At 36.9% G+C, this 22,277-nt stretch overlaps 1 protein-coding gene and 1 long non-coding RNA gene across 2 annotated transcripts; one reads left to right on the top strand and one right to left on the bottom strand.

Annotated features, from left to right (window-relative positions):
- Positions 1-1,117: 1,117 nt before the first annotated feature.
- LOC135635481 (uncharacterized) lies at positions 1,118-5,591 on the bottom strand. Its single transcript, XR_010495646.1, has 4 exons — positions 4,606-5,591; positions 3,435-3,862; positions 2,267-2,473; positions 1,118-1,302 (listed from the first exon to the last, which is right to left on the bottom strand). It is a non-coding gene; the product is annotated as an uncharacterized LOC135635481 (long non-coding RNA).
- A 2,776-nt stretch (positions 5,592-8,367) lies between these two features.
- On the top strand, positions 8,368-22,252 carry LOC135636266 (serine/threonine-protein phosphatase PP2A-2 catalytic subunit-like). Its single transcript, XM_065147907.1, has 11 exons — positions 8,368-8,691; positions 10,157-10,213; positions 11,594-11,677; positions 11,828-11,899; positions 16,358-16,429; positions 16,620-16,660; positions 19,811-19,877; positions 20,619-20,810; positions 20,893-20,982; positions 21,068-21,175; positions 21,752-22,252. The coding sequence occupies exons 1-11, from the start codon at positions 8,596-8,598 to the stop codon at positions 21,815-21,817; spliced, it is 945 nt and encodes a 314-aa protein (XP_065003979.1). The 5' UTR covers positions 8,368-8,595; the 3' UTR covers positions 21,818-22,252.
- The last annotated feature ends 25 nt before the right edge of the window (positions 22,253-22,277 follow it).

Raw genomic sequence — 22,277 nt, 5'->3', positions numbered from 1 at the left:
TATATAAAATTATACAGAAAAAAAGTCATCACAAAGAGTCAATATGTTGCTGCAAAATTATGCATCATGTGGTATAAATGTATGATGTAATCCCTTCTATTCCTCTTAAGCTTTTCGTTCCCATTTCCATCTACAACATTGGTCAAACTAAACTCAAAATAACGTTTACCGAGAAGGATGAACCTAACGGAGCGCAGGAGTGGTCTGGTCGCCGAGCACTGGCTACGGCAACACCATGTCATTTCATCAAACACGTTCTATGCGTTGGCGGGAGTGGGTTTCGCGCAGAGACAGAAGCCCACCGACCAGGGGCGCCACCGCTTTTTCTTCTTCACCGGTGGAACCTGAGGCGGGACGGCCACCGCGGCATCGGCCTTGAGCTCGGGGATCGAAGTCACCGGCTCAGGCACCGGCACGGCCGCGCCGTTGAGCTCCACTCCACGCATCGGGTCATTCCATATCCGACCCGACGACCCTTGTCTTCGGAACGACATCGCCGATCGCTGGAGCTTCGACATGTCCGTCGTCGTCGTCATCGTTCTATTCTTTTCCTCCCGTTTGGCTCGATCGATGGGGGAAGTAGAGAGATGTTTGCGCAGTCTTTAGGGAGCACAAGATGGGGGTTGCTTCTCGAATCATATCCTTTGAAGTGTTGTCATGTTCTAATAGTAGAAGAGGGAAGACGTTGGTTGTTATCGATTTGTGGAGATGGCGTGGAGCTGTGGATATTATTAGCAGCGACGTATACGGTTTGCACCTCGATGTGAACGCGGTGGGTTTTGTCATGCCAATCAGGCAAATAGCATCTAAAATACTCCTATCATGGTTATAATTGTAATAAAATGGAATATTGGCTATATGTGGATATAGGGATGAATTTATTAGGTTAATAAATCGAGAGAAAAAAAAACTTTAATAAATTTTGTGAATGAATATAAGATAAAGACTCGAATGTCATTATTACCTCAATATTCTTTAACTCAGATTAGAGTACTCATTGATCGATTTCTGATGCGTATCGATAAATAAAAAAAAGCACGTACTATTTAACCAAAAAAAGAATCACAAATCTAATGAACCAAGACACGTAGCATGCATGTCTCCATCCCCTAAACAATCTTAGGGTAAGATAACATTACAGAGCTCGCAAAAACCCCATCATCAGATAATAGTTTGTGTGCATGATACCAACCGAACAATTCAAACATATAATACACTACTAATTTATCCCTAAAAAATCTGACCACCAATTAGAATTGGAGTAGCACCACTCTTGAAGGATCTGAGTGCTCGTTCCCGTTCCTGTCACACAAGCAACAGAATAATATAGCAATACTGTTATAAGAACTATTTTAAACAACAAATGATTGACGTATGACTCTTAAAAGGAGAAGCAGCATTTTTCAGTTGAGAAAAGAAAATTACTTTACTCGATTAATTATATTGCTTAAAATTGTAACTAATATAGAAGGCAGAACAATTATCTCATCCACCACAAATTTAAGGTTGACATGAATCACTAACAAATGCACATCACAATATGAACTGGCAATCCAGCGTTAGAAGTTGCCATACAAATTAGCCGAGTAGTAGTTCCACCTACAGTTTGATTTTATTAGATGATGATGCTTGTAGATTTTACAGCAAATCTGTTGTTGGCTATATTTTCTTGCTAAACTATGGTACCCACACATGGACTTGTTGTCAGATAAGTGCTCGACCAATCAGACTCAACCGCATCAAGGACTAAGACAAGATTAAAAAGTGGGTTCAGTTTGAATGATGGGTTATAAAGGAGTCAGAATAAATGAAGAAGAATCATTTGAGAAGTCACTGGACAATTTAAAAAGAAAGATATTTTTAAAGAATCATGCATATTTAGATTCAATCAAGGTGTCATTTCAGAAATTTCAGAGCTTACTATAAAGAATCTATAAATTCTACTATCTAGGGTATATTTACAAAGACATAGGCCTTTGTAAATATAGGCACCATGTAATAAGTCAATAACAGGAGGGGCATGTGAATTGTTGAAGTCCGGATAAAAAATAATAATTTAAAATTAATTTCTTTTATTCATTTAAGATGAATATTTGTTTTACTAAATAAGATTCTTTTAAAAAACACCTAATTGAGTGCACAATAAATATACCAACTGCAACACTTATTTTGCTATAAGTTATTTTTGGTAATTTATGTCTTTAAAGTGATTGTTAGAGGTTTAAATAGGAAACAACTAAATTATCATATTGTCATTACTTTTTACCTGGGGATTCGCGCTCCTCAAATCACTATATGATGGGTTTTTTTTTGTCGTGCAACATGGCACGCTTCCTGAGGTAACCATCTGTCATTGTTTTCCACTGTTGCTCCTATAGTGGAATGCATGCAGCATGCTGCGTAGTCACTCACAAACTGGCAGTGGCAATCTCCGATCAATCCAATTGTTTATATCCTCCTTCGCAACTAGTGTCTACAGTGAAAAAAAGTTCTTATCACCCCCAAAATTTTCATCATGGTAAACTGACTGGAAAAAGGATATAAATAGTTGTTTTCAGTCCAATTAGAAATTATTGCATGGCAAAATAAGAGTGTCACGTGGAATGTTGCATGCTTCCAACGGTAGTAGCAAGCGTTGAAGACAGTTGCAAAGATCAGCAAGTGAAAATCGCAACGTGATGGGCAAGTGAAAATTCCGAGTAGCACCATGATTTGAAGAGCACGAGCTGCAAGACATAGTCGAGGGAAAAAAGAAAATCTAATAATTTGGAATGTTCTTATTTAAAAGCTTTAACAAGAAGTTTATAACACCTAGATTAAGTCCAACATTAATAGTAATAGTAGATAAAGATCAAGATAAACTTATAAAGGATAATGAATGTCTTAATGTTAACTTGGGACTTAAGCATTTTGGACTAGTATAAACTTACACGGCTCAACAAAATTAACAGTATCCCATTAGACTAAGTTGTGGGAATTGGTATTAAGACTGACATAATATTAAGACATGATAAAAGACTTAAAGCCTTTGTGAATGCTTATCTTTTTTTTTTATATATGTGTAATCAAATATAATATGATTATTTAAAATCCAGGCATCTTGTCATTTTTGTTATATTTGCCTATAATCACCTTAGACAATAAAAATCTATTCCCAACTATTACCCCAGACAACTAAAATCTATCTCCAACAAATTAATTATATATATATATATATATTCAAAAATAGCTGACCTACAAAAAGATATAGTTTCTTAATGTATTAAATTTCTTCAACATTTAGATGGGGACATGAAAAATATAGAAAACATATCATTTAGAATTACTAAACTTTGCATAAAATAACACAGAAAAAACAACGGGCTTCCACAAAAGGCATTCGTTAGGAATAGGGGATTCAAAGTCAAATGAACTAAAAATGAGAAAAGAAGAACCTGCTAATTGTTTGGGGATCCACCAGTCTGGTAGGAGAACTTTCTAGCCTCCTCATGTCTCTAAGATGTCAATAACAGAAACCAACACAGAATACGTTATATTAGAGGCATACAAGGAAATCTACATATAAAGCTCATATACAGTATCATTAATTTATTTTGAAGAAATTAATGCAATAATAAATGGTAGAGAACAACAGATAAAGAAGTACAAGAAGTTGATGATTTGACTAAGACTTTTTAGATGAATGATGGGTGTTAAAAAGACCTAACAGATAATCCAAATTAATAATGCAAAAGTTTACCAACTTCTCTTTTGATCAATTGTCTTTTGCTCTTCTTCTTGTGCTTCAACAACTTCAGGATCATTTTTGCGACTGGGCAGTCAGACTTTAGGAAAGTGGTTCTATCTTGTAAATTATCAACATCTGGACCATGCAAAGAAATAAAATATAGCATTACATGTATATTTTGGCTCCCTTTTCTATAATCTATTTATTTGTAAGAAAAAGGAGAAAAGAAATTTTCTAATGAAGACTATTAATAAGATCTGATATTATTTTACTTTGATTGTTAGTGACCTAATGCAATCCTTCACTTTTTTTATCTGAGCTTAAGATGAGCATTGATAGTGACTAAAATTTTCTAGTGAAAACTCTATCATGAAAAATCAAAGTAAGTTGCTTGGACCATAAGCAAATAAAATGAAGATGTCTTTCCTTTACTTTGTTGTGTTTCGAATGCAGGGCAACTTTTTTTTTTTTTCTTTTTCTTGGAAATTGGAGATGATTTATTCTCATTTTTCAAATAAAGAATCTGAAAGAAAGGTTAACCTGTCCTCAAAATATGAGAAACAATTTGCATGATTTTTTATAGTTTTCCTATCGGATAAAAATCAGAAAGAAATTTCTCAAAAGAAAACAGTATTATGTAGACATGCAAACAAACACACCCTTATAGGAAGATACCAATTGCGATTGAAATAATATCCATAATAACTGTAAAAACTTCTGAAATCAATTGATCCGAGGAAAAAAGTTAAATGAAAAGATCAATTATTAATAATGCAATAAGTAATCTCATACCCAAAAAACAAATTCTGTAACAATCGTTAACTAAATAAACTGTTAACACATTCCAAACAAGGTTCAAGAAAAAAAAGAATGCATACTTGAACCGAGAGCTCACGGGTAGGTGACAAGATAAGCGCAGGAGGATACACTGCCCTCGAGCCCCGCTGCCACTGTGAAAGGTGGTCCCCTTATGATCCCACTAATAATTGGAAAGCAGAAAGCTGCTGCCTTTTCTGACCCAGTCTGAGCACAGACCATCAGGTCTCGTCCAGCTAGCAAGATGGGAATAACATGGCTCACCTCCACAGGTGTGTTTTCATCCCCCAAATCAATCTCAGCAAATGTGCTCACCGGCGGAGTCACATTCGCACCGCTCACCACCATAGGTATGCCTCCCGTATGGATTAAAATTTATGCCAGTAGTCTCCCGACCATCAAACGCGACTTCAGTGGTTTCTTCGTCATCTGCGAAAGGGTTCTTCTCACGCTTCCTCCGATCCCACCCAACGCTCCTTGAGCCCCAACCACCTCCTCCACCCCGGCCGCCAGCAAAGCCAGGGCGTCCTGCATCTCGAGTAGAGCCACCACCCCATCGGTCTCCTCCAGAAGGCGCTCTAGGCCCAGATGGTAATTTGGCTGCAGAAGGACCATAGACAGGGGCTGGCGCTGGGAGTTTGGAAGACTGCACACCGTTGGAAGGACGTAGGCAGCGCGAACAGGGCGAGGGGCGGCAATGACCACAGCAGCAGTGGCGTTGGTGTTGCCAGTGTTGCTTATGCTTACAGAAGCACCGATCGCACACGCCGAGCTCTCGGCGTTCGCAACGGAATCAGCCCATGAAGTTCGCATAACTCAGGAAACAGTCTCGACCTACCAACCACCTTAGATCATATATTCCTAACCCTAGATGATCCAAACAGAAAAAACACAATGGAAGACAGATGTGCTGAGGAAAAGCACCAAAACCCAATATATTTCGGCGACCAAAGCAAAGGGTAGGGACATAGATACCTGGAGAGATTGAGAAAGAGAGAAACGGAGACAGTAAAACTGAGGAAAGGAACTGGGTGGAGGAGAGACAGTAGAAAGCCTGGAACGGGACGGGTAAAAGCGTTGCGGGAGGGAACGCAGAAACGGAGGAAAGGAACCGGGCGAGGAGAGCCGCGAAAAGGAACCCTAACGACTCGTTCATGGATGCGGACCCACCGTAACACGAGGGGCTGACTACTGGAGTTAATTGCATATTATCTCGGTACTTATTTTTAATTTTTCGATACTTATATTTTAAAAATTATATTAATATTCTTATAATTACGAAAGTAACCGATCTATTTATACTAACATTGTTAATTTTATTAATGAAATCATAAAAATAAAAAGTAAAAAGATAGTTTTGTTAGTTAATTTTACTGACGAAAATAAAAAAAATAAAAAATAAAAATAAAAAGATAATTTTAACATTCGATGATGGACAACGTTTGTGGTGGTGGACGTCATTGTCACTAGTGTCAACGCTAACACAGTTGCCTCACCGCCTCTAACAATGATAAGGTTCGCTCTCGCTATGACGCCACCCGCCTCCATAAGGAGCGCATCATTGACCTCATCGTCACCCAAGCTACGCTAATACGGATGGTGGTGGTCACTCTCTATCCCCCCACTCCTTCACTATCTTATTCTCAGGAGAGCAGTGTCCTAGAATCCCCAAATCCCTCTCTCACTCTGCTGCTGTGGTTGAGGATGCCTTTGTCCACCCCCTCCCTCCCCGAATCCGCTCCCACTCAGAACTTTTCACCATGCATAATAAGCATTTTGTCGCCCTCCTCTGACTCATTTGTGACGACACTTGCCCTCTACTCCATTGGCCTCCCGCATGACGATGATGACGTAGATGAGCTTCGGTTAGTGCTCGATGTCACGCCAATGAGGGTGGTGTCCATTGTGCTAAAGGCCATTGAAGCAATTGGGTTGATAACAGACACCACCCTCTATAGCACGACGTCCATCGTGTGAGAGTAAGCCTTCGCGCAACTAGTGTTGCCCTCCGATGGGATGTAGAGGACCAAGTCCCTAGGCACTTGGACCACGTACCTCTCCGATTGTTGCATGGGTTTGGGGAGGATGCGAAGAAGCGAGGGCTCTTCGAAGGGTCCGGTATCAATCTGTTAGTAGGTTTCGATTGCACATGATGATGTGATCAACCATAATTACTGTTTCCTAGTAGGTAGTTGAGTGAGCTACAAAATGAACAATGATGAAATGATTCGTTGATTACACGGTGAAGAACAATAATAGATCATTGTTTTTATTTTTTATTTTTTATTTTTTCCATCATCAATTTCTCATGAATGTATTGGAGATGGAGGAAGAAAGAAATCAATGGATTTTAATTTACACCCTATGTGGCGTGGCATTGGGCACTAACAAAAGCTCGTCCACATCATCATCATCATCATATGGGAGGCTATTGGAGTAGAGGCCGAACACAACCATGAATGGGTTGGGGGTGGCGATGAAGTACTTCTTGCGCGTGGTGGAGAGTTCTAAGTGGGAGCAAACCGGGAGAGAGAGGGGGAGGAAGGGGTGTGCAGAGAGGCATCCTTAGCTGTAAATGGGTGGGGGAGGGATTTTAGGATTTCAAGGTGCTGCTCCTAGGAGAATAAGAGGGTAGAAGAGCGGGGGATGAGGAGCAGCAATCACTATCTACATTGGAGAGGGGGTGAGCGATGATGAGGTATGCGATGTGCTCCTTGTGGAGGCAGTTGGTATCGCGGTGAGAGCAGACTTTATTGTCATTATAGGCAGCTAGGCAACTGCATCGGCGTTGACGCTCGCAATGCCATCGTCCGTCGTTGAACGTTAAAATTATCTTTTTACCCGCCAATAAAACTGACATCCTTAGTACAAATAAATCTAGATATTTCATTTTCGTAACTATAAAGATGTCAATATAACTTTTTAAGGTATAAGAATCGAAACATTAAAGGTAACTAGGGGTAATATGTAGTTAACTACTACAAGACATTTTCTCTTTTAGCCGCTCGTTTACTTGTAAAGGAATCCACTTGTGAGACTATATGTTTTGACCAATATAAAAAGGATAAAACAAGAGTACACTGATACTCGCATCATTTGACATTATCATATACAAACGCTAGCGTAAGTTTTATAGATAAGAGTAGAGAATATATCTTTGCCCTATTTAAGAACTAGTTCATATATTAGCATCCAATCAAACAATTAAAACCAAATCTGTTCATGATGCCAAATAAAGGACAAAATTAGGTCAAATCTACCGATGAATAAAAAGAGCAAAATACACCAAATCTGATGACTAAGTTTGTTGCACATTATTGATATTTTATACTTAACTATTTTGTTAACATGTATCCGCATCCTACCATTCAATCACCACATATTTGTTCATGGATGATAAACAAAGGTCGAAATAACTTTTTTTATAGTAGAAACATCCATGAATCTAAGAATTTTATGATCTTACCATTCATTGTTAACAAAAAGAACAATGTCTCGTACTGATGCAATTTTGATCTTAATGTCTAATTAATTCAGGTGAGATGATTGTAAGAGGAGAAGCTCCAGTAGATCATCAAGCGTACATGTCAGTGATGGTAAAATTGTAAATATTGCAATGCGCATCTCTTCAGCAATGTCCTTCCGAGCAGCCTACGCGATAATTAACCATCCAAAGACAAGACCCACCCGACAAACGTTTAAGAATCCACCACTGAAATTTTGCCACCGCATAGCATAACTCTAATGCTGCTTGAGTTCATACAGCTAATCCCTTGACAATTCCGGGAACACAGTTTTAGTCCTCCAACCCTCTCCCCGACACGATTAAATGGACGAAGGATCGATTGATTTCCTCCTCTTTTAATTCACTCTTCTTCCCCTACTTTTTCTTTTTGGCTCTTCCGCCATTTCTCGCCTTCGAGGGAAGGAAAGATTTCTGTAAGGGAAAGGAGGGAAAGGGAGGGCCTTGGAACCGGGAGGCGACCAAGAAATCTAGGGTTAGGGTTTTTTTCGCGTCCCGTGGCGTCCCGCGGGCTGCAGAGGAGAGGAAGATGAGCGCAAACGCGTTGCCGGCGCCCAGCCGCCATGGGAACCTCGACGAGCAGATCGAGCAGCTCATGCAGTGCAAGCCGCTCTCCGAGCAGGAGGTTGTTCTTTCTCGACGTATCCGATCGCTGTGCGATTGTGTTTAAACGCTTATTTTATTGGCGGTTGCTGTTTGATCCTGGTTATGGTAGTCGAATCCCCGTGGATCTCGACGGATCAGGGTCGGTTGATGTGTTTTCTGTTAGAAATTTAGGGACTTAGTGTACGATCTAGGAATGCTAGTTTTGCAAAGAAATAGGTAGTATTTCCGAGGAATTTAGGCCTTTTCTCTTTGGACATTTGGTTACCTATGCTGGATCTGATCAAAGTTATTTTTCCTTTGTAGACGCCTAACGATTTATACGAGAGACATATGGTTGATCTGTTGGGATAATGTATTTTATTCAGTTATTATTTTGTTGTTCAGTTGCAAGGTATAAGGAAATTTAAGATTGTTAAATGTGAGAAATAATATTGAGTTAGTTGGCTTATGTCTCACATAATTTATGGTGCTTCGTTCATTGTCATAATTCATGCAATAAGGACTCTGATTGATGAGGTTTGTTGGCTTTAATAATGTTTTTAAAGATAGAAAACTGTTCAGAATGAGGTTTTGTAAAAGGAAATGCATACTAATGAATTGGAAGAAACATATATCTGCAGATAGAGAACTCATGCCTATATGCAATAGATGGGCACACCTGTATAAGGCTACAGATAAATGAGCTTGCTAATTCTTATATGTAATTTCAAATTATTAATTGGAAATAAAGCAAAGATGGCATTCTTGCTGCATTGGTTACTCAAGGATTATGGAGAGTTGGCATCTCTTACATGAACCTGAAATGCGGACGTGGGTGGTGATGGCTAAGACACTTGCCTTAGTTTTGTGATGACCCATGGATTAGCAAAGATAGGTAAGATTAGATCAATCTTTCTACAAAAAACTAAGCATCAACTTTTATGTTCTAGACCATCAATGTGTTGATTTTTTTGCATCTTCCAGACTTTTGATCAACTGCTTGAGTCTGGCAGGAACTTGTCTAAATTGAGAACCAAGTTTATTTTCCTTTTCCTTTTTCTCTTGTCTTCCCTTACCTTCTTGATTGTGACCCTTCAGAAGTCATGCTGTTTTTTACATCCCAAAATATTTTAAGATTACAGGATGGACTGTTTTCCTAGTTCACTGAACTTCTTCCTGCTCCCTGCACATTAGATGTGCATGTAAATACATCAAAATTGTGGTCCCTGGCTTGCAATGGCCATAAGAAAGTTTTTTCTTAAATTTGTTATATGCATTTCTAATCGTCTATTTTGTCTGTTGTGGAAGCAAATTTCTTGTATCTATTATTGTCCCTTGTGGCTAACACTTAAGAATAATTGTATAAATATGTAAGACAAATTTGTTTCAGTTTTGTACATTACACATCTGATTATGACTTCTGCATTTTTTTATGAGTTATTGGTAGAATTGTGGTTTTGATCATGAACTTTGTCTCGAGATCTAATAATAATATTGTCATATAGGTTAGGGTTTTGTGTGAGAAGGCCAAAGAGGTATTGATGGAAGAAAGCAATGTTCAGGTAAGACATACTTATTGACCAATTTTATATTGATTACAGGGTTTCTTGTTTCTATAAATTTCTGGATAAAAGGAGTCTGAGCACTTTGCCTGTTGGCTGGCGGTGGCAGGACCTTCAACTTTCATGATAGCTTCTTAAGATACGGTTCGGGTTTGTTCAGTTGTTATGACAGTAAAAGTATCTGATTTTTTAGCTTGCTGAATGCTGATGAATTATGGTTAAGGGTCAAAGAACTTAAATTAGCCTTTTTGTTCCTTTATTACGTCCCTTTCTGAAAGAAATGTACTTTTAGTGTGTTCAAATGCTTCATCATTTAATATTTTAGAAAATGGCAGCTCTAAATTTTCCACTTTTTTTTTCCTTTCAGATGCTTTCAAGTTCATAATCCTGATTTTAGCTTCAAATATTTTGGCTGCCTTGTTTTTCACAATTATCTGCTAAAATAAGTTGATTTTAAGATCTTTCGGTTCAAAGTTCTCATAACTTATTTGGAGCTAATAATTAGGCATTTCTTGCCTATATTAATGGGAGTCCATGCCTTATTCTTCTTTAATCTGTGATTATTTTTATTTCCTGTCACATTGGGTACTTTTGCTGTTTTGATTTGGTTTCTTTATAATGTTTGCTAGACACTGGCTACCATAATATTATTTGGTTTTGTGATACATATAACCTTATTTTGTTGAATGTCTTGTTCATCTACTTTGAAGAAGTAAACTGGTGGTCTAGCACATGCGGATCCGGCCAATATGGGATTTGGGAAAGGTCTTTGTTCATAAGCTTACCATTACAAGAAAATAAGTTTTTTTGTGACTTGAATTTTTGAATGTGCTCCACTAAGACTTACCCTATATTTTATTGGAAGAAGTCTTGGACTTAAATTTATCATTTTTTTCATTACGCTTCAACCTAACTAGAAATAAAAATAAACATTGTAGACTTTTGTAAGAAACAAGTTCCCTAGTTTCATTGAACCATCATCTAATTATATGGAGGAAACATTTGCTTGCCTTTAGTACATTTTGGGAGGCCTACATTCAATCTGTTGTCTCATAGGTACCGCACAAGGTTACAAACCTATAAGTAGCCCTGATCAATGTAAAGATTTGTGAGGGCAGTCAACTGCTGCTAGCAGATCTCTGTTATAATTCAATTATGAATGTTATTTTCAAGCATGCGATTTGAACCCATCAGACATGCTCGATAGTGATTTCCTCTCGATCATCAACTTGTATGCCTTTAAGTTTTGCTTTTCATGTGATTGCTTTTGTTTCTGGTAGCTTCTGATCTATAAATAGGTGCATCTTCCCATTCTTACACTGATGAAATAGATGAATAATTTTTGGGCCAGGTTAACGAACGTAATTTACTTCATTGCAGCCTGTGAAGAGTCCTGTGACGATATGTGGTGACATTCATGGGCAATTTCATGATCTTGCAGAACTGTTTCGAATTGGAGGGAAGGTACTACATTTTGTTAGCTGCTCTGCTTGTATGTACCTCTATTATTTTTAAATATGATGAAACTATGTGATTTAGGTATCTGGATAGATAGTACAAGTTGTGCTTCTAAATCTAGCTGTGGGATTGATGATACCTTTCTATTGTTGATAGTGTCCAGATACAAATTACTTATTTATGGGCGATTATGTAGATCGTGGATACTATTCTGTTGAAACTGTTACGGTAAGAAAATTTCTCCTTTCTTATTTGCTGTCAACTATAGACTATACTATTTGTTATGCTGTTATTGCAAGTAATATTTGAATTCATTACATATCTGGGGTACTGACTTTAATAGACAAAAATTGTGCCATTTTCTTATTAGAATGCATGACTACACTGCTTCCAGGGCAGGAAGCTTTTTCTTTCAAACCTAGCATAGACAACCTGTTCTGATTTTATTAAGATGTTGGATACGTTGTTTTATCAAAAGCAATTTTTGTTTGTAATCATGGAGAATGCTTGTAAGCATACACTTATATGATGCATGCTTACATATATGTGCTTTGCTTGTCAGCAAGTGTTCTTGGTTGCTTCCTGTAGCAAAGAAGTAAAATTTACCTGACTTCTGTCTTCAATAAAACTTTGGAGCAAGGTTTTAAATACGGGTTCAATCTTGATTTTGATAAGTTGTTGGATCAGTATGGTATCTAAACACTGGATGGTATACTACCATGTATCACTTGATCTCATGAAATAAGACTATTGACCGTTACTGAGCTATATTGTATGGTACTGGTCCTTGGTCGGAGAAACCATGCTTTGGATTTTTGTTGGTTACGTCATAGATGCATTTCTAGATATAATGTGAAAACCTTCATAATTCATATATTCAGGATTAGGCACTTAAGGTCATTGTCATTGGTAGATATAATCCTAAGCATTCATCTCGGTAAGATATATTCTGTGAATTGTAAACAAGAACACTAAAGAAATGATTTCCGCTACATTTCCATGTACATTGCACATGTGGAGATATTGTTAGCTTTAATTGCAAGTTAAAAGTAGGTATCATCAAGGATCTCCCTTCCATTGAAATGCCTTTGGCTGCTAGCACTAGGCACTGCTGTTGGTATGGTATGTAGAATAGCCATATTGGCATGGGTATGTCTGAGGATAAGAAAGTGTAAAGAAAAGCAACTAGGAGAAAGAAAGAAAAGGAGAGAAAAATGGGAAAATACCTTGTTTAGTTGGACTATTTCAAAGTCTCAATCTCCTCTGACCAAAAGGAATACAGTGAGTCAGTGACTATTTGAGGGTCATGACATGGTTTGATTTAGACACCTTGCCTTGATTAAAACCATGAGCCCAGCATAAGGCAAGTTTATTGAACTTATGTCCTTTATCTAGTCAAGCAAGTTGATCGGGTGAAAGTATGAACATGTTCATCAAGTTGTAAAAAGCAAAATTTTACCTATTTCATGTGTCACTTCCATGTCAGTATAGTATGTAGCTATTGACATGGAGTGGTAAACAAATTTTCAACTCCCTTGTGCTACTACCCATAACTTTCCATGTGGTTTTTCTTGAAATATCTCATTGCATAAAATTTCCTTTGTTCCAATTATGCATTGGATATATAGATGACCGCGTTCATAAAGTTTTTTCAAACTAGCTGTCAACCTATGCATTGCACAGGATTCATGCGACAGTGACATGAAAGATTGATTGATCAATGTCAATTTCTAGAATTTTGATTATTTTGTCAATAGTTCTTCTGGAGATAATAGAGGGTCAAGTTGATTTATATTCTTTATATTGATTTATAGTATTACTTGTATTGACTTTGTAGCATTCATCATGGTACTAAGAGCTTTCTAATTGTTATTCTGTGAATGGCAATTAACTTTCTAATAGTTATTTTATGATTAACAATCACTAGGAGTATACATACTGTAGTGAGAGGTTCTCAATGCATTAAAAAAACAAATGGGTGCACAGTGTTCATGGATGAATATCAAATTGACTTCAGGGCATTAATTAGGACTTTGTAGCATTAATTTGTGAATTAAGAACATGGTATTACATTTGTTAAATGTAAATATTTCACAAAATATGAAACAATATTTTGTTTGTAAGAAGTGATCAGTTAGATATTGCTGGTGCGCTCGTGAATGTTAACATTTTCTTTTTCTCCCAAACAGATCATCAGCATCTTCCTTGTGTGTTTATAGGGCAAGAAGCAACCTCAGACCTCTTTGGTCTCTTGTTAGTGTCACTGCCAATGCTCCTTGTAAATGATGAGGTGTTCTTCGGTGGAGGATGAAGGGAGTTGAAGCTGGAATTAGCCTCATGGGAAGTTGTAGCTATGGGCTGTAATTATTTTTGAGTCAAAGGAGATGGGATCTCGATTGCAATATAGTGGATTTAACTAGAAATCGATAATATACAAATGTTATTTCAGGTATTGAAATATCATGGATTATTTTCTAACTCCAAAAATTCTGTTATGGGCTGAAATAAGGTATGCATAGCAAAGCATATGCTTCAATACTGTGTCAATGATAATATTCGAGCAATGTACTGACAAGAGGATGGGGTATGCTGTGTTCCAGATAATTGCAAATTGTGTGCTCAACATTTGGCTGAAATTGCAGCTTAAGAGGCACTTCAGGAGTGCTATAAATTAGAAACTATAGAGTATTAACTTAGGAAATACAACTTAGTGTAAAGGAAATTATATTACTAACAACCCATGGTTATATCAAGTAGTTATGAACTTCTCAATTGTAAGTCAACAGACTTTTTAGTCTGTTAAGATATGAAGGCCTACATTTTAATATAGTACATGCTGATGAAATGGTTCTATATCTTGTAATCAAATTAGTCCTGAGTCAACATTAATTTATCATATACTTATTATCAGTTCATTATGCTCATATTATTAATATAGTTGTGCATATACATGACAAATATACTGGTAACCTGGAGTCTAATTAAAAAAATGTATTGCTTGTCTTAGGAGGTTAAAACTTTATAATACTAGATTTTACTATTCTTTCTCATGAATTTGTAAAGAGGCACTCTCATTTGGTCTTTATTTAAGAAGATAAAAAAACTTAAATTTTTTATGGGTTGATATAACTGATGGTTTAATGGTATTTCTTAAGTGAGCTGTTGATATACAGTTATGAGTAGTAAAGAAAAAAATCTCTTGTTTTGTTCCACTTTGAAATAGTTTAATCTGTTTCTTTATTGAATTTTCAAGTTAATATTAAGTCCTCTTGTTATTTGTTGGTTGTCTTCCCATCTATTTCAGGATATTGATGTTGATGATATGGTTATAAATTTATTTGCTCTTGTTGGAAGTATGTCTTATGGTTGATAGGGACATTTGTGATTATTTTGCTTAGATGTCAGTCAAGTACAGGACTTTGATCAGGACCAAGGTTTTAAAATTCAAGCTGTGTGCAGATTTTACCCATCCTTTGACAAAAAACCAAAGTTTTAATGGTCAAAAGAGTAAACATAATATAGATATTTTTTACAATATACAAAGAGATTCATGTCCATATATGTATATACGTGTGCAAAGACTTTTTAAAATACAAACAGAAGATGATAAGTAGTCCATGATGTGCATCATTAGATGGCATAGAGACTTCTTATTCAATTCAGTTACTTCGGAAATACAAGTTTTTTGCATTCCTTATTAGCTTTAGAAGGTTTTTACAATCTACTCTCCATGCAATATTGTAGATACTGCAAGTGTTCTATTTCTGTTGTGCATGTATGCTATGTAGTGTCAAAATACGTGCCTCATAGGAACTACTGAATGTTGTGATATACCTGTTGCCACTTCCAAGTTCAGTATTTGATAAAAGGCAACACTTGTTGTTTCTTTTATTGTGTGGGACAGCTATGTCTAACTTATGTTGTTTAGCATGTATAAAACATGTTAAAAAAACTTTAATGCTATTGACTTGAAATAGGTGGATGCTAGTGTTGTAGAGATCTATTAATTTTTAGGTTGATTTTCTTCTTTTTTAATACTGGTACGTGTCCCAACATGGAATAAATGTTCATGTTTGATGATGCCATTGTTCCATTACAGGCATTCCTAATATACGTCATTTAGTTGCTTCGCCTCAGTTATATCTACATGCTACTATATATAATCCTAATCATCGATTTACATGACATGGTGATCAATGATACCTCTCTGTGGTGTTACTTTTGTGTCTGTACATGCATTTATGTACTTGAATTGCTCTATGTTTGCCACTTTGTTTTTAACCTTGAATGGTGTGGCTGGCAAAGTTAAATGGTAATATCATATTGAAACAAGATATTGTTTTCTTGTGAAGTTCTAGAAATTTGTGGTTCGAGGCAATTTATCTACTGACCTTGCTCTTGAACATATGGTTGACCTTGTGCTGGGACCATGGTATAAGCTAAGTTTTTCATGAGGATAGAATCCCAGAAATTTGAATTTTATCTTCAAAGTTCTCTGATAAGCTATATTCATTTTATGCCATCTGAGTTGAATGTTACAGTGTGCCATGTTTCTAAGTATTGAACTCAAATGAATAAAATTTTCTAGTTGGGATGCACATCTTTGCTTCTGTTAGAACATTCTGTTTATTTGTTTATGTAACTTTACATCCTTGTATATAACATGTTGTTGATTGGTATGACCAGCTTTTGGTGGCCCTCAAGGTGCGATATCCTCAGCGAATCACTATTCTTAGAGGAAATCATGAGAGTCGTCAGGTACATGTCATTTCTTTCTTATTTTTGCTGACATTATTGGGTCTATATTTTTGTAGCTTGATATATTTTTTTGTAATGAACCAAATCAAATTGACTGCACTGGAGATTAGATATATCAGCATATCTTTTTTTTTGTCTTAATTTTTTTTCCTTATAGATCTAAACTAAATACTATTGCATCACATTGCAGATTACACAAGTTTATGGATTTTATGATGAATGCTTAAGAAAGTAAGTTCTCACCTTTTGTGGAACCAATTGTTCATCTTCCTAACTTATACACTATTTTTTGCTCACTTTTATCAGGATCATCGATACATTTTTTTTTCCTTTTGGTAACTCTGTACCAGAATTCATAGTTTAAAGTTTAAACATGTTTCTATGTGAAGAATGTGCATATGGCAAATGTAGTTTTTTCAATATAACTAGTGTATGTGTTTGTTCTATTTTCGACATCAAAATGGATTGACCTTTTTGAATCAATTTTTAATGTTTGTTTGGGTAGTAGTTCCCTTGCATTAGAATATGGGTCTGTACGCTATTTAGTAGATATTGCTATTGTTGGTCTCATGTAATGATTTTAGAAAATGTGTTTATCTGCTGATGGAACTTTAGGTTGTAGAAAATGACTTTTGCTGTCATATCATCATCATTTGTTGCTGTCTTGAACAGCAGTCTGTGGTCATGTAAGATGGCATTATACTTGACTTGGCGTATCTGTATCACTTTAACAAGCATATTGATGCACTGCAGTCAGACCAAGACATCTCTGGGGAATTCTGCAGTATGTATGTACCCTAAGCAGTATCTTCTGAGAAGCGTAAGGCAATGCAATGATATCCAAGTGGCATGATTCAGTTTGATGAGTGTCAATCTAGTGGCATTGTTTTTCTTGGGCTTCTATCTGGAAACAATAAGATAATCAATTTTGAGTCTTATAACAGGAAGGAAAATGTACAAGTGCTGCATAGGAATTTGGTGATCTGACATTACAAGTGACAAGTTTCTATCTATTGTAAAAGGCAACAATTAGGCTGACAGTTATATGTAGTTCTGCCCTGTGCCTCTATTTCTCTCAATAACTTGAGAGTTGTATTTTAATTTGACATCCGAGAGTCAAGTTGCTGAAACTTTTAATTCTTTTTGGGACCTGAAATAAGCTTTGGTTTTGACCATGTCAAACACAGAAACAAACACAAGTTCAGATATTATTGTGCTTCTTCAGATAAATGATTGAGGGTTGCTCTGGGTGTGCACTATGGTATCATACTACTGCTGGTACTTGCCTTCCCCTCCTTGTCTTCTTGTTGCCATTTTCTCCTCCATATCCTGTCATCCTACCACGTCCTCTCCTTAAGGTACGCATGCCACCTCTTCTCCCCTTTCTTGGTGTTGTCTTCTTGCACCGCCTTCTGCTCCTCTTCCTCATCTGCTTTCTCTTCTTCCAGTTCGAGCCATGCTTGTCATATTTGGATTTGCCAACACATGGTATCTGTGGCCTGGTTTGGTACCAGAGCAAGATCTAGAACCTTGACATCAATAATCCTGCTCATTGCCACAGGACTAAATGATAAGCCCAAGAGCCATCCTAAAGGAGATCAGCTACATGAATATGTGCCAACTAGCATTCACATTTAGAAAAGTAGGTTTTAAAGCAATAAGAGCATCAAATAACCAATTGTCCTACCCGACATTAGCATTAGCTCCACAACCTATATATTTGAGCAAGCCAGATGTCAGCTTCTCCATCGTTTGGAATTTGAATAAAAGTTCTTCAACACCAGCTGGGTTTGGGGGGAATCCTGCAATTCCATGGGGAACAAAGCTCCATGTTTAGCAATCACTCTATTGGTCTGTAGACCAGTCACCAACCAACCATCCAGCTGTATCTAGTGGTCCTATGGTAGGCACATGCTAGATTTACTCTGCTCAGTGCATGCCTGGACCTATTTAAACAAATGGTTTCTTTTAAAAGATTCAAAAGACTGATTTTTATTATTGATAAATGATCCTTGTTTTTATCTGTAATTTATAAAGAGTAGATACAAGTGAACTGTAGTCAACATTTTTTTGGTCTAGTTCCATTCACTCTAAATGCGTGCCATTGTATGAAAAATGATACTGCCTCCTTCTGTGTGACATGTTTTTAGTTTCTTCCATGTGGTACTATACTGACGGAGAACAAGGATTAAAATAACAGAGTTCTTCTGATGACGGAGGCATTTTTATTCTTTTTAGTCTTTATATTGTGCATTTATGGAAATACACAATTTCCAGCTGTTAGAGTAATGCTATTTACTGCAGCTGTTATGATTGATGTTATTATCGTGCAAGGTTGATATCTCTTCAACATGGTATGTGCGTGATATGCAGTACCATATTTCCTAACATTTTTCCTTCAAAAACAATTTTATAAACTTTTAAATGGGCCAATTATAATTATAATTATATTTTAGTAGTTTACTGCAAAGTGCAGTCATGTAGTTATATTCTTGTTCTACAAGCACAGTATATGTCACCAGGTTTATCAATACTTCCATGGCATCTTTAAGCACAGTATAGGTCACAGGTGCTTCATGCCGTGTCCCAGAATTGGTTGTTTTCCCTTAGGAGTAAAGACTGAAGATTGTTGACTGAAGAATTGAGAATTGCTTTGCCTAGGAGACAAGTAAACTATATTAACTGATAACTGCTAGGCCTGATACGGGGCTATGCTGTTTGCAATCTGCTATACTTATTTGTTGATACTTGTTCTGTAGTAAGTGTCAGCACGTGCAGATAGTGCTGCTGTGAAGCCATAGGCTTGAGGACTTTTAGAGCAAGAGCGTGGTGCAGGAACACATTAAAAGTTTTGTAAGTGCATCAATAGTTTCCAGATGCCAACTCTTGATGCTGTTGGCATTTTCACCACTGACCAGTTTATATGCTATAATTTATGGGACTTCGTTTAGTGTAATGACAATAATTAGATATGTCAGTCATATAAACTGTTGTTGGACCAATGAATATAACATAGCAAATTGGTCATTAATTGTGGGAATGGATATACAACTATAACACCCCCCAGTTTTAAGGCAAGAGTAGAGTTGCTTTAGAAGAGGTTAGTATGGTTAAGGTCTCATTGATCCAATCATAGTCAAGCTAGTGGAGCATCTATCTGTATGTAATTTGTATATGGTGATTTTAGTACCAAATTCATCATTGTCATGGAATCTTTGCGAGTTCTGTTTTCTCAGAAAGTAGAACTATGATGCATCTTGATCTGCAACCTTAATGTACTTCTAAATCAGGAGAAATCAATTTAATCCTGTTCTGGTTTTTACATGTAATTGTATTAACTATCTGTTCCTTACAATATTTTCCTGCATTATTTAATTGCAGATATGGTAATGCAAATGTATGGAAGATCTTTACAGATTTGTTTGATTACTTCCCCTTGACAGCACTGGTTTGTACTTGAACTATTCCTATTAGCTCCTGGCAATGGATATTTATTCTGGATGCCACTATCATGCAGTTTTCTGCTAATTTTTTGGTTTGATTTGGATGTGCAACAACTCTAAGCTAATACTAGAACCCTTTTTTTTTAATGATTTATTCCTGGTGTTGGAAAAAACTGTATTTAATCAACATGTTCCAATGACTTCTTTGTATATGATGTCAACATGTGGATTTGTCGGAGCTTTGTGTGTTGAAAAAGTGCTTCCTAAGAAATGGTTGATATGGGGTGGAAGCTTGTTTTTAATCTTTTTGTTGAAATTGTTCTGAACATTTAATGGCAACTAAGATAAATTATCACAAGTATTGATTTTTTTAACATTTAGATCAACCTTTATGCCTAGTTAGTGGATGGACGTATATATACTGTTTTGTATGTCATTTTTTCTTCTGTTATGATGGTTAATTTACCTCAAGTTACCGATACAAAGTGTTTTATCAATTAAATTCATGTTGGTTTTCTTGTTGATGCTAGGAGTTCCATTAGTTCTCCATTGCAGAAAATCAGTCTGCATAAGGGTTGATTTTATAATGTGAATGTGTGCAATGATTTTCATTAGTATCTGAGTTTTCCCTGTATGGTCCGAGTATTTATGCCTCGATGCATATTATCTGGTGATGATTTCTTGATCTTCGAGTCATTACTCATGAAATCGACTGATTTGAATATCTTTTTTCACTGTCTGCGTAGGTTGAATCGGAAATATTTTGCCTTCATGGTGGATTATCTCCATCTATTGAAACCCTTGATAACATCCGTAACTTTGATCGTGTTCAAGAGGTTCCACATGAGGGGCCTATGTGTGACCTTTTATGGTCTGATCCTGATGACAGATGTGGGTGGGGTATTTCTCCTCGTGGTGCAGGATATACCTTTGGCCAAGTATAATGCAAGACCTTTTCTTTCCTTGTGGTTGCAATGTCCTGTCTTTGCATTAAGCAGCTTCAGGTAATTGTATTTTCAGGATATATCAGAGCAGTTCAACCATACCAATAACCTTAAGCTGATAGCCAGAGCACATCAATTAGTCATGGAAGGATATAACTGGGGACATGTAACTAATTTTTTTATAATGTTGTTTTTGCATTGACTTCTTGGAAGTTCAACGACTGAATTAATAATTCAATTGCCTAAAACAGGACCAAAAGGTAGTTACTATATTTAGTGCTCCAAATTATTGCTACCGGTGTGGGAATATGGCCTCCATCTTGGAAGTTGATGACTGCAAGGGGCATACTTTCATCCAGGTAGATCTTTCTCTCTCTCTCTCTCTATATATATATATATATTTATGTATTGTGTGACAAAATGCTTGTGTATGTGTATGTTTGTACATGTTTACTTTGTATGTATTTGATATTTAATGGTTACTCGTATCAATATTGTGCCGGAATGGGCATGTAGGTCAATCAAGGATCCATAACGTCGAACCAAATGGGTTACTAAGCTTTGTAAAAGAAAGAGTCTTTAGTTGCCTTTGTGCCTGGTCAGACAGTGAACACTAGTAATCAAATCCTAGTTGTAGGCTTAGGCTTATGTAAGGTCCCATGATGATTTCCAACAATGTCTTTTGGGAAAATGTTAAATTTAGAGTTGTGTTTAGGCGAAACTTCCTACACCGGACATGCACCACCAAGCAGGTGTCTGCAGGGTGAGTTCTATTTCATGTGCATGTTTCCCACATCAGTGCAGCATGGTTCTTTGCTTATGTGAAGTTCTAACAATTCAATCAAAACCTTGTATTTCTTCTGGCAACTCCGGCTGTTTTTGTGGATGGAAACTATTTAGGATTGACCTCTTGTTGATTGGTGTTTCTGTTGCAGTTTGAGCCAGCCCCCAGAAGAGGAGAGCCGGATGTGACTCGCAGAACTCCCGATTACTTTCTGTGAGTCAGCGAATGTGGGGGCTAGGTTCATGGCTTTTTCACAGCAAGTGCTTCTCGCCAAAAGTGGGACTGTGGTTGTGGACATTTCCAATCCTAGGATCAGTTTTTACTCCAAGCTGCCTGAGTTTCGCTGGTTTGGAAGGAATAGATGTATAATGATGTTGAAAGCTGTACGTCTCACGTCATTCAACTGTAACAGGGTTCGTTGGAGGCGGTGAGGTCTATGGTTCAGCTTCCGCAGCAGCGTGTATCGTTTCTGATGGACTCTCTCCTTTTGTCCTTTTTTTTTTCTGGTTATTCTTTCGTTTGCTTTTTCTCCGCCTTTGGAGGAGAGGGAATTTACGCCCAAGTGTTGTTTTTAGCGAATGGATAGATTCAGTTGGATCTTTCTCGATTTGTTCAACTTAAGAATACTCTATATTAGTGTTTGCTGCTCTAAGATCGGTTTGTTTGCCAACTTGATT

Source organism: Musa acuminata, chromosome BXJ3-4 (assembly GCF_036884655.1).
Source record: "Musa acuminata AAA Group cultivar baxijiao chromosome BXJ3-4, Cavendish_Baxijiao_AAA, whole genome shotgun sequence".
Taxonomy (NCBI): Eukaryota; Viridiplantae; Streptophyta; class Magnoliopsida; order Zingiberales; family Musaceae; genus Musa; species Musa acuminata.
This window is presented reverse-complemented; position numbering and strand designations above follow the sequence as displayed.